We start from the raw sequence: 13131 nt of genomic DNA, 5'->3' as shown, positions 1-13131 counted from the left end.
GGCAGCCATGTTATGAGAAGCACAGACAACAGAGGGTCAGTTATCGGAAGGGATACCACGACACGAGACGCAAGGACGCCCACGTCTAAAGGTTAGGTGGAGAATGTGGAGGCCAGAAACGAAATAAGCTCGCAAAAGACAGCGTGGATTGAAGGTCAACAACGATCAGGCAAGCATGAAAAATCGTAGTAGATTCAGGGTTCCTGCTGTAGTATACTTCAATTATAGGTAAGTTCAACTTCGTTATTTTGTGTGTTCCCACTTCCCCTCCTTCCAGTGTAGGGTAGAAAACCGCGGAACTTATCCTGCCTTGCCTAGGCTGCATAATGTCACTGGTAAGAGACTCCAGCCCATAACCGAAGATGATCAAATCTAACGTGCTTGAAGCACTGCAAAGCGCGATCTATTTATTTACTTTTGATGTGATCTTGCGCCGAAAAAAAAAAAAGAAACTTCTCTTTTTCTTTTTCGCCCACGTGTTTTTGAAGGTTGGGTTCATCTATTTATTAAAATAACTATGTAGCACTGTATTTATAGCATGACATAAAATGTGGTACATACATTTACCGCTGTGCTTAGGCGAAAAAAAAAAAATTGTTCCGGCACATTCTTTATAAATGTAATGAGGCTGTTTGCTTTGCGAAATGATTTAAGCATTTAATGGACAGCGGAACTTGATACTCGCTGCACAGATTACTTCAGTGCATTTATGCCGAGCACACGTGAAGGCGACCTCATACAGGTATACATTAGCAAATGCCATTTTCGCGACTACAGTAATTGGTTGAATATGAAGCAGGCTGCTATTGACGCCGCTTGTTCAAATAAATGTTCCGCGACAAAAGAAATGGAAAATGTTGCCTATTTACGACGGTACCGGTGTGATAGCGGCCCACTAATGGTTCGTAGAAGTAAAGTAAATAATAATGGCAGCAACAACAACAACAACAAAAAAACTGCCTAGCAAGTGAATTGCAAAATTTTGTTTAATAAACGGGTAAATTCGGACACCTCAAAGACATGTTGAACCGACGTTTTCAAGGCATCATTTAGCTCACAGCAGCTTATAGAGAGTAGTATTCCATGCTCACGCAAAATCAAATTTTCCGTTCGCCACAACGACGGAACACATTGCTTCCCACAACATTAAATATCGTTGCCGACAAGAACGACAGAACATTCATTGAGGCGCCACTATCTATACTTTAACTTTTTTTAACGCGTACAGGGTACAAGCACGATAAACGTAGACCCACACGGGTGCAAGTGTGTATCTTTCTTATCCTTGTTTTCTGTGCGCGCTCAAGAAGAATTAAAGTATGGATACATGGCAACTCGCCCAGCTACTATCTTTTTTCACTGCGCCATGGTCAGCCTACAGTTAACTTACAAACAATCAACATTCAAGCGTTTACCTGAATCCATTTAAACTCCGAAAGTCAACGCGCACTTCCAGTACCGCAAATTTGAATACTCGCGAAAAATATGTAGCCATCTTCGGAGCGCTAAATTCTGCATTCGATTGTTACCGCACAAATGGCCACGTCCCGCGATTGATGCCCAAGAAAGCCGCCGGATTTACAAGTTTTATAAAGCTAATTATTCCCGAGAGAAGGGAAGCATTATACCGAAAACCGAGCAGCTTTCAAAGGCTACCGGCAGCGTTAGCGTAACGCAGTAGCGCGAACGTAACGGTACTTAGAGATCGTTCACTCGCGCAGTGCGAACGAAGCGCAAGCCTGAAAAAAAAAAAAAAAAGCATAACAAGCCTATGTAAGCTGCCAAATAGAAAGCACTAGTGATGTAATACACTGCTCAACACAGTGGAGTGCAAACGGAATAAGTTTAGACCCCACATCTCATGCGCAGTGCAGCAAGAGCAAGTGGATCAATGAGACCGCCAGGCAAGCGCGGCATGACAGGCAAGGGAAAAGGGGGAGGTGAATATGTTCGAGTGCGTTTACCTAGGAGTTTTTTGGTTATCACAATGTAGCCGGAGAGGGCTCCAACGGAAGCTCTTGCATTCGCGGTTGGCGAAACACACGGAAGACAACTTCACCACATAATACACCACTACTCCCAAAGTAACGACCCACCGACTGCAGCGGCTGGCGACTGAACGCAAAAGCAGACGAATAATAATAAAAGTGCGACTGTGGCACCCCTGTTAATGACGCACGCAACTACGCGGAACGCGAAACTTTTCACGTTTTTTAGTGTGAGTAAAAATGAAATAAACCTTCATTTTTGTTTTATAAGTTTGTATTTTTTGATACTTTTTGTAAAATTTATGTAGAAAATTGCGTGATATTAGTTAATTTTTTATGGCTTTTTGTGTGTCAGGCTTTAGGGGGCGCTCTCCGCGTTACACAATGCATGTGATCCGTCCGATCTTTTACGCGGTTTTTGAGCTAACCCTAAAAATGCGGTGGAAGTACGACATGAAAATGTGAGTTCGCAGTCACGTCTCGCGTTAATGCAAGCTCGCGAAGGAAAACGGGAGTAGTGGGGCGGCGGCTGGACATGGCGCAAAGTGACTCGTTCGTGCTGTGGAGCAACGTCGCCACGCCGGTGACCGAGCTGCGGTCCCGAAGCCGCTTCAGCAACCGGAGTGCGTCCTTTTCGCGGCAGCAACAGGATTTCGGCACCCCAGCAGCTTCGTACACCAGTACCATCGATCACGCAAGCAGAAGTGCGAACGCCTTCGCGGGAGGATCCATCGCAGACTTCGTGACGCCCGGTGGCAGCAGGGCTTCTCGTGGCGGCGGCAATGTAAGCGCGAATTTCGAAGCCGCCGACATGACCGCCTTCAGCGCGTCGGCGCTGGCGACTGAGCATCCGGCGGTCGTCGCTACTGCCGGCATCTACTCGGATTTCATGGAAGCCTTCCAGGCCCATCGCAGTAGCCAAGACGTCCTCACGCTTATCGAAAAATACGCTACCCTGTGCGATAGTTACTTAGGCAAAGTGCGTAAAGTGACGGAACGCATGGTATCTCGCAAGGGCGAGCAGGTGTGGATGGAAGCGATGGCGTGCCAAACATTGCTCACCGAAGAGCGAAACACTTGGAAGCTCACGGGTGCCCTCCTGCGCGACCGTCTCAAGGCAGACGAGATCATGGAAGAAGGCGACGACACCATGTTCGTCGACGGAACTCGCGAAGCTAGCGACCGAGAAGTCGTGGACGCCCTCATGGCGAGGGACTCGTTCGCACGCCAGGCACAACTAGTGGTCGACTGGCTGGAAAGCTGCGCGGCCCATCAACGCGGTATGGGGAACGACGACGACAGGCTCGAGTACTTTGCTGACGGAGGCTGCGCATGGGAAAACACGCTTCACCATGTGCAGTCCCGCGCCTCCGTCGGTAATGCACCGTCGTCATACGTGACTGAACTAGACCCGGACGCACCTTCGAGGCAGCGGTTGCCGATACACGACCTCGACCGTGATGACGAATACCGCCTCTTCCGCAGCGTCTTCTTCCACCTGCGGGCGGGCCAACTGCAGCGGGCTCAGGAGCTGGCTGCCGACAACGGTCATCATTGGCTAGCCGCTGCCCTTGAAGGTTGGCGGCCGCACCACGACCCGAACAATGGCAGCATGATGGGCGCCGACTCCGTGCAACCCGCAGAAGGCAACCTCTACCGGGACCTGTGGAAGCGCACCTGCTGGGAAGCTGCGTCGAATCCCACGTGTTCGCTGTACGAGCGCGCCGTGTACGGTGCTCTGAGTGGAAACGTGCAAGCAATGCTGCCTGCTTGTACAACGTGGGAGGATCAGCTGTGGGCTCGCATGCGCGCTCTGGTCGACGTGTGCGTGGAGCAGGAGCTCCGCACTGCCACGCAGCAAGCCAGAAGCCTCGAACCTCTGCCGCCGGGCTACCCCAGTGACCGTGGAACCTTTGAAGCCGTTTTCCGTGACCTGCAGGCAGCTGTGGGTGCGAGTGACACGCGAGACCAGGAGATCATGCACATTTTGCAGCGATGTGTGGTGCTGGACGATGCCGTGTCCATGGTTGAAGAGATGCACGACTGGGCAACTGCTCAGGCGATGGAACCGCCGCTTCAAACCATGCGGTTTCTGGCTCACATGGTACTTCTGCTGCGACAAGTCGGCTGCGAGACCGGCACTGGGGCGTGCAGCGCACTTCTCCGCACCTATGTAGACCTGCTCATCGACGAGGGCCACGTCCCCTTGGTTGCTACGTATGCAGCCACTCTTCCTGCAACCGACCAAGTTGCCAAGTACACGCAGCTGTTGCGCAGCCTCAAAACGAGAGACCCCGAAGAACAAGAGCTCTGCCTTCAGCTTGCGCGGTCGGCTGGGCTAAACGTTCCTGCGATTACCCGAACACTGGTCGAGCAAATTCGAATTTCCGGCGAGGAACCAGTAGAACTTCGTGCAACCTCCACTGTGCCTTCCATGGAGACCACCGCCGATGATGAAGAGAAGGTTGCATCACTGGAGTGGCTCCTCATTGACAGTTCTACCAGGGGTGAGGCGATTAAGCAAGCCAATGCACTCATGCGTGGCTTTGTGTGCCTTGGGAAGATTGGTGCCGCACGCAAGGCATTCCATAAACTGCCAGCGGACTCCGTAAGGGTGGCCATGGAGCAGTGGAGCCGCTCGTCGGTACACAACAGGCAGCTGCCGGCAGAAGACGAGAATGCCGTGCGGGAGTTCATGTGCTTTGAGGCACTGTTGAGAGTTCACGTCAGTTTTCAAGAGTGGTTTAATCAGTTTCACCGTAGGAAGCCGACGCCCCCTGAAGAGCTTGCTCCAGGAGCCCGGTTTGCCGAAAAACTGGCCCATGAGCACAAGATGCGGAGCTACACTGTGGAGCTAGAGCACTGGAAGGGCTTGGTGACTACTCTTGCTAAGGACGTCAAGAGGGACGTCTTTGATGTGCTCCTGTTCGTGGACGGAGGCTGGATGGTGGACCAGAAGGAAACGCCAGGCAGCGTCGACAATGCGCGAAGCCGGCAGATGGCAGCACTGCGCAGGCTGTGCATTCCGCAGCTGACATTTCTTCTCATGGAGGCCTTGGAAGAGTCCGGGCTGGCTGCAGAGTTCACAGAGGTTGTGGACGTCATTGCATCCGAGAAGCAGGCATTGTACGAAGAGTTTGGTGACGAGGAGCTAGGAACACTCTTGCAGAAAAGCAGGGCGGCATCCCTTTTGCTGCTGGACCAAGGACTCGACGCATTAGGGTTTCCATTGCAGTGATAATGTGACTTCTTGTGCTAAGAGTTTTGGCAGGAGTGAATATAAGGTGCGAGCAATGTTAAAGGGAGCGTGAGCGAATGCATGAGATCTTCTACACTTGTTTTTCTGTGTTATCATGTTTGACACTGCCACTGACATAGGCCTTGTAAATGACATCTAGCCTCTTTTCTATGCATGTGACTTACAACATAACAATTCGTTTATATTGCAGCAGAAGCTGCCGAAAGCTCGTTGAAAAAGTGATTGCCTTTGTTGTTCAATTACTTGGAGAAAGCTGTCAGCGGCTACAATACCATCCTTGTTCAATTTTTTTTTATGTTGTCTGTTTCTAGTAATATTAACATTTTTTTTACTTAAGCTCTAGGGCCTCATCAATGCATTGCAAAGACAAACCATCACAGCTTGTACAGGATGTGTTAGAAGGCAATTTGTTTATAGGGTATAAGAAATTCGAAGCTCTCTCTTCGCGCACAGATGAAATAAAAAGTGAACCAGCCTTTTGCAAAAGTGTAGCTTGTTTTCTTACATGCAGACTACACTGTCACTTTTTACGTGTGAAGCATGTTCTTGTGCAGTGGAAGAACAAGGTCTAAAGTTGGTTCTAGCAGTTTCTTTTATGGCTTCTGATTAAGCACTACCATTTATAGTGTTTTGAGCAAAAAAAGTGAATTTAACTGAAGTCAACGGATGTCGTATAAAACACACCCTGCAATAGCTAGATTCGGCTAACTAGTTTTCCACATTGTTAGGCTAAAAACTGCATTGTAGGCTTCACAATAAATTAAAGCTCAGTAAGTGAAACAGGCTGACCTTCCCTATGTGATGATGGTCATAAATGAGGAGCGTGTTGTAAGCAGTGCATTGCATTTTAAGTATAGTACATGTGAACTTAAAACACCATTACTGCTACGTAAAGAGTTGGAGTGTGATACTTGCAAGGTGCTAAAGTACTTGCACATTGAAATGTGTGTTTAAGCCTTACTGCAAGAAATGCAGTCACCTCAATGCAAATCTAAATCGTTTCTTGCCTACACGGTTTTTTGATGGTGCATGTAACACTTAGTATAATGAAGTCGGACGGTGACAAATTCTGACCAATTTTTTTCTTGTAAAGTGTAAAGGACCCTTTTTAGGCATATTACATTGCTCCATTGCATATTGGTAGGAAAAAGGAGCAGACTTTGTGTGATTTAAACTGTAGTGTTGCACAACATTTTTCTGATTCGTTAGTCTATTGTATATGCCTCGATTCTGTAGGTTCTCGCAATTCTGGCATTTCAGAGCCTTTTCTAAACACTCTTTAGGAAACTGCTATAGGCACACTTGCTGGGTACCCACTGCGCCATAAATAATCATTATTTCTGTGTAGTAGGCGGACATTCACTTTGATATCTTTCATCATTCTTCGGAGAAGGATGTTGTCCGCTACACACTTGCAAGGAATTTCGTGCGAATTTTTTATGCAGTAGCTGATGAGGAAGAATTAGACCTGAAGTGGGTATGCGCCGCAGTTCATAGAGATAAAGGACAAGCTTTTGCAATGTGTTGGAACATTGGTTGACCCACTCGTTATGCAATTTATATTTTGTGCCGCCTGGCTGTTCTTTTGCTGTTCTAAAGCACTTTATTACTTATAATAATGCAATTCTTTTCCCGACATCAAGCCTGCCTAAGGCAAATTTGCAAACGAGTTTCAAGCACCGGCGTGACTCAGTGGTAGAATACTGGGCTGGCACGCAGGGGAGCCGGGTTGGAGCTCCACTGTGTCCTTGGTGTTTTTTATTTACTTAGTGTTTTTTCTCATTTTGTGTGATAGTGTTTATAGACACCAGCAACGACCCGTGTTGAGATCTCGTAAAAGCTTTCGCTGTAAAACAATATAGGTGCAAAGGGATGCATAATTTGGCTGAATAGAAAATTTGTCATGAAAATTGCTCTAATGAAGTTTCATGTAGCCCCGGAAAATTTATTTAGTTGTTTCAATTTCGACTCAGTGTTCATATGCCATTCTGATCACCGGGGTCGTGTGCAATTACTGTGGCAATTCTTGTATTGTAAGGCATGTAACAACCAATGAGTTCAGGGCAGTTAAGCATTTTAGCTAAGCACTTTATTCATTTGGTGGTGAAGTGAGTTATTTTAGTCCGTTGCAACCCGAATAGAAATTTGGCTCCTGCGACAAAACCACAGTGTATTTCATCTCTGTAAGAGCTGTGCCAACTGTTAATTCCAAGCTAAGTGCATTTTGTCGGATAAAATTTTCTTATTTCCGCTTAAAATATTATCTTTGGCAGAAGTGGCAGAGAAGGTGGCTCTAGCCTGCACAAAAGCCAAAGTCATAGTCAGTGACTATAAAACTGCTATTAAAAATTATGGTATGGGCGGAATCTCGTTAGAAGTGCTAAGAATTCTGGCTAATTTTTGCGACGAGCCGGTTGTTCATATTATTTGGGCACCTGCTCACTCCTTCTTCCCCAGGAATGAAATTGTGCACGACCTGGCTTGAGAATGAGCCAGCCGAATGGGCCAACATGAAGGTTGGGGACAAACATAGTTAGTTGCGAGGAACTTACAGAACATTAGGCTGTGGCGGCTGCATTTTCGATGGAGGCGAAAATGCTGTAGACCCGTGTGCTCAGATTTTAGTGCACGTTAAAGAAACCAGGTGGTTGAAATTTCTGGAGCTCCCCCCTACGGCGTCTCTCACGATCATATAATGGTTTTAGGCCGTTAAACCCCACATCATCAATAATTTGCAACACATTAGAGACTAGGAAAGGTCCGCTTTACCCAAGCACACGCGTCGCTACGCAAGTAGCAGGCGACATCGTGGCACCTCTTGCAGATGAACACATTCTTGAATCTAGTCACTTACCTTTACTACTACCTTGAGCTATACTCAAATATGGGTGGGCCTAATTCATACACTGTGTGCTTGCAACAGAGCCAAAGGGCAAAATAGAAAATACCTGAATGGAGAACGGTAGGAGACTGCACTGTTAAGCCCGGACCCTGAAGCGCAGGCTCCAAGCCCTTCGGCAAGCCAAGAATGCTGCCAGAGCATTATGGCTGCCAATAGGGGAGGGAGCCCATGCTTCCCCGTCTTACTGTTTTCGATAATGTTTTCATATAGTGTTATCAGCACTGAGCTCAGTACTGATTCAGCGGTTTAGATGGTTAGGATGGGGCCAAGCTCCTTTTGCCTAGTGATCAGCAACACATGCAAGCAACTCATCCGCTTTCCACGAGCAGTCCATCTGATGAGTGTCTCTCTTACAGGGAAATTGGGCCCCTTTTGAACAAAGCAGGACACTAATCAGTGATAGAAAGTGTGTTTGAAGCCTAACATGGGCTTAGTGATATTTCTTTCATTGCCACATTTTACCCTGCGGCATAAAGTGTGCGAGGCATGCATGTTGTGTGTAACTGTGTAGTTTGTAATGCTCAGTTGAGCCCTCTAGGATCTGTATATAGTGTGGATCTTAGATTACCGATGGTACTCAAGAGAACTGCCAGACACTGGCACCTCAGGTAAGTAGTTCAGCAGATCTTCGAGGTTTGCTGAAGACACGTTATTCTAAAGGCAGTTCAGTGGTCCAGAACGCACAAGTTAATTTCAGCCAATAACGCAACACTGACACAACCTCATTAACAGAACCTCCTCGTTATGGGTCATTTGATCCCAAATTACTAATGTATGCTTGCAGTGAAGAATGTTCTACTCTAATAGCTATGTGTATTTCGGAAGAGTGGTAGTAAATATGCCACTGGTGGTAGGTGATTTCCGCCACCTGTAAGTATCCTGGAGAAGACAAGCAGAATGTCCAGACAGTCTACATTTAGTAAAAAAATGTAGACACTTTGTTGAAACTTATTTGTGAGATGTGATTGTTTTACCTTTAAGAGAAAAAAAAAGCAGTTACTCATGTTCAAGAACTCACCCTCCGAGCAGCGCCACGCGGTGAGGCGCTCAACACAGAGCTGGGTTCCGCACTCCTTCACACGAGAGGAGGCTGTTGCACTTTGCCGGCTGCAGACCTGAACTTTCCCAAATGTGCACTTCATGCAAACAATATAACCAACTTGATATACAGATGCCTGTCTAGGATGTGGTGCTGTCCCCATAACCTTTCACGTCACCGTAGGGTGCACCACTGCCTACTTCCCTTCCCTCCCATTAATTCTTCAGTCCACCTCAGAGCAGTGGGAATGCACCCTTCGCGGCGCCCCCGAGGTCTGTTGGGCGCTCGTTCAGCGGGCCTGAGCTGTCGCAGAGGTTGCCATAGGGGTCTGAAAATAGGGACCTTCCTTATTTCTTTGCATAATAAAAATGTTTTCATCATCATTGAAAATCACAGGTGAAGGGGAACGAGGTGCAGCTAGCTTCCCAGCTCCTCTTTCAATTTGTTTCACAAGACAATTATTTCTACATAACTCATGAAGATGCGATATTTTTCGGTCGTGACGTGATTGCACTCTGGTTTGAGCACTTTCACAAATTTTATTTGCAAATATGCTCTGAAGTTTTTGCTTGTGTACAAAGAAGCTTCTCAAAAACTATTGAAAAAAAAATAAACTCTTCGTATGCCTAACAGCTCATTTCGTTAAATGGGGAGGGGGGGACTACACGAATTGGTGAGCCACAGTACGTAACCGTCTAATATCTCCTTCTCTTCTACCCTGATGATGCTGTACTGGCATATATTCTCAGAAAGATGGACTTGTTGCAAATTCCAGATAATCTTTTGCTGTTGAGTAAACTGTCGCAAGATTTTTCCAGAATACTCTTATGCGATAACTCGCAAGGGACGATTTCTCGTGTGGTATCATTGAGGTGTGCCTAAAGTGCAGGAAATGCTGTTGATCCATTTCTTGCTTCAGCAGTGGGCGTCATTGCTTTTTTGTTCGATTTGATGAAGTTTCCAGCAGGGAAAATAACGTTCTCTGCAATCCGTAACAGCATTAAGTTCAACTCTGTATCAGTCTCCATGCTCTGCTGCTGCTGCAGTAAACTCTTTCGTAATTTTGCTGATGGGCATACACATGAAATGCTTATCGCGTAAACACGGAGAATGACGAAGGTTTTATACTCAAATTTATTGCAAAGTTCTTTAAATTTGGACAGGATTAAGTATCTTTCTACTACCCAAAGCTGTTTGTTTAGAAAGAACACGTGAAACTGCGTTATGTACTGTGATCTCATTAGTAGAAACATTTGCTACAAGTGCTTTAGCTCAGTAATTGCTCTTAATTGAACCTATAGTGATAGAGCCTAGTGTTTGTTCATGAACACAGATATAGCTATACAAGTATATTCAATGCAGTAACATATAATCAGAAAGACAATACCAGAAAGATAATATGAAGGAACGTTAGCAAAATTTAAAACACTATATAGTGCAAATAGGGTGTCGTTTCACAAGCACATCCTCTACGAGAAAATTTAATGTATTGCTACTTGAAAAAAATCAAAGCCCATCTTCAGTGAGTAGGCACGACAGATCTAGGTTATAACTCCAGGAATTTTAACAATCTCTCGAGCTATTTATTATTGGCACAAAAGCAGATTCAAGCACATATTAAATGCGTTTCTCGTGTTATGGCCTGGCAATGCTTGTGTATTGTGATACTGTTAGTTATCACTTGGTGCGTTAGCTGAGTTGTTCTGACGGATAATGTGAAGAAATTAATATCTGGGGTTTTACGTCCCAAAACCATGACGTTATTATGAGAGACATTATAGTGGGGGGCTCCAAAATTTGTGACTATCTGGTGTTCTTGAACACGCACTGACACCGCACAGTGCACGGGCCTCCACCATTTCGCTTCCATGGAAATGCTTCCGCCGTGGCCGGGATCACATAGGATGTCCACTGTATCAGCATGTCAAGAAAAATCAAGAATTATTACTAGCGGTCCTTTTTGTGTCCTGCAAATTCAAATGTAAATCCTACTGGACGATTCGCTTAACAAGACACGTAGCAGGGCTTATTTTTATTTTCATTCTAGATGGACTACCCATTTTAATAAATAAAGCGGACCCACCAAATTCTTGCAACATACTCAGAGCTGCATACTTCTACATATCAAACACAACATGATTTGAAGGGCTCAATTACAAAAGCACTGATTAGAGAACATCTAGATTCAGCAATGTAGTATGTGAATAAAAAAAAAGGGGGGGGGGGAGCAAGAATATTTCTTGCGTGTGCAGTGACATCAATAAGAAAATTTTCATAAATTGTATTCACAGATTGAACGAAAACACACAGAAACGGCGTCACAGAGCTGAATATGTGCCGAGTTAAATGTAAGAGTAGATAACGTTGTTAATATAAACTTGTGTGGAACTGGTGGAAATGAAAATGCAAGCAACAATGCGAAAACACCTGACTTTCCAATTATTCAAATAGCTTTTGCCAAGACATCCTGCATTTCCTGTACTCTATGACAAAAAGGAGGGCCAGATGACAAGTGTAACTCTGAAATAATGCAACGAACAAGTTCCGCCAAAGCTTTTTCATCTTGCAACACTCTGCAACTGTTGTCAGATTGAAACAAAAAGTATATGCAAAGTTCTGGCCTGCCATAATATAGTTGGCTTTTTAACTTCGATTCTCGGATCTTTTTCCTGTTTCGTTTTCTTCTCATCTTTGCAAGCACTAGCAGACATGGATTTTCACGACTTACATTTATTTGTTTGTTATTGCTGACTGCGTCCTGCGACTCTTTGTGAGGAGACCGTTAGTCTTTCACAAATTTTTTGTAGGTGTTGGTTATGGCGCTCAACTGCAGCACTCTCAAGACTCTTTGAAACCCCACGTGCTGTCCTAGCTATGTCGGAGATTTCTTTGTTCTTTAGGTGTGTGCCTGATGCGGCATTGGTGACAGCCAAGTTCATACTTGTCGCACACAAACAAACAAAATTAGAATACGTATTTCATGCATCACAATAACTGACAAACCTGCTGACTGGTATCATTTGTAACGGACAACTGCAGTACCAGTGACACGAGTCACAGGTGCAACTTGACAAGCATACGAAGAAGAGACAGCCCATTGCGTAGGTGTTGGTTCTATGGAAAAATTGAACGCATTCGCAGGCATATTTGAATGGCGCGCTCATAAAGCGGATTAAAGTCGACACCTATCAAAGTCTCTTTAGACAAAGGACCAAATTCTATTGGAACAACCCATAGACATAGAAGTCTGGACAACCCGAGCGCTGGCTCACAGCTGGTTGCTTTATTCAAGCGAAACGGAGAAGCAAAGGGAAGAAAGAAGAACAAAACATGCCAACTAGCTTAATATTATCTTTTCACGCAATATTTATGTCCACATAAAAAAAATGTTCCAAGTGCCAGAATTATCTTGGCACTATTTGACAAAGAAAACCGAAACCGAAACACCCGGTAAAAACTTCGGGACATTTGGCGTAGTAACACAGCTGCAAACGCTCGCACAGCTTTGGATGAAATAGTGCGTGGTCAGTACAGCAAAATCCACGTTCATATAGCATTAATTATGTGTTTAAAACTTATATGCGCAGGAAGTGTTAAAAAATATTGTAGTAAAATTGTGCGGCTGGGAGGTGTTGCCCTAAAACTACAGTAGTACACTGTACTAAAACGCCGTCTCAGAACGCCTTTGATCACGTGCTTCGGCGGTTCGTTTGCGTTGCGTTTCTCCAGTTGCGGTGTGGAGTCTAGCTTCAACTTACAGAGTGAGTGACAGAATATGGATCGCGTGAAAGTCCTAAAAAAGGTATCGGCAGGTTTTCAAACCGACATGGACACGCTATTGAGAAAGTTCATGGCGGAGGAATCTATTCGGTATAGTACATTCTCCAAAGTCTGGAAGGCGATGAAGTTCTCCTTGGTGTTTTGGTAAGTTCGTTCGTCGTGT

The 13131-nt window shown here is 45.5% G+C and overlaps 3 protein-coding genes across 5 annotated transcripts in view; 2 read left to right on the top strand and 1 right to left on the bottom strand.

Moving 5' to 3' along the window:
- The window catches only part of LOC119177776 (transmembrane protein 198), a 111724-nt gene extending 109600 nt beyond the window's left edge, over positions 1 to 2124 (bottom strand). The window contains exon 1 of the mRNA XM_075889060.1: positions 1965 to 2124. The gene's annotated coding sequence lies outside the window, so the exon portion shown is untranslated. The remainder of the gene's footprint in view (positions 1 to 1964) is intronic.
- Positions 33 to 13131, top strand: part of LOC119178177 (snRNA-activating protein complex subunit 1) — a 69284-nt gene continuing 56185 nt past the window's right edge. Inside the window, exon 1 of one of the 3 annotated variants that reach the window (XM_075889081.1) lies at positions 33 to 228. In XM_075889081.1, coding sequence (XP_075745196.1) covers positions 176 to 228 — 53 coding nt within the window. In that variant the 5' untranslated portion in view covers positions 33 to 175. Of the gene's footprint in view, positions 229 to 12733; positions 13113 to 13131 lie in introns of those variants that run through there. The other 2 variants (XM_037429357.2, XM_037429358.2) reach the window with 2 other exon arrangements.
- Positions 2364 to 5733, top strand: LOC119177782 (nuclear pore complex protein Nup107). Its single transcript, XM_037428970.2, has one exon. It carries the CDS (start codon positions 2524 to 2526, stop codon positions 5224 to 5226), a length of 2703 nt encoding a protein of 900 aa, XP_037284867.2. The 5' UTR covers positions 2364 to 2523; the 3' UTR covers positions 5227 to 5733.

The sequence above is a fragment of the Rhipicephalus microplus genome, chromosome 1 (assembly GCF_043290135.1).
Source record: "Rhipicephalus microplus isolate Deutch F79 chromosome 1, USDA_Rmic, whole genome shotgun sequence".
Lineage (NCBI taxonomy): Eukaryota > Metazoa > Arthropoda > Arachnida > Ixodida > Ixodidae > Rhipicephalus > Rhipicephalus microplus.
This window is presented reverse-complemented; position numbering and strand designations above follow the sequence as displayed.

Coding starts and splice junctions, on each gene's coding strand:
- LOC119177782 (XM_037428970.2), top strand. CDS start 2,524: ATGGCGCAAAGTGACTCGTTCGTGCTGTGGAGCAACGTCGCCACGCCG.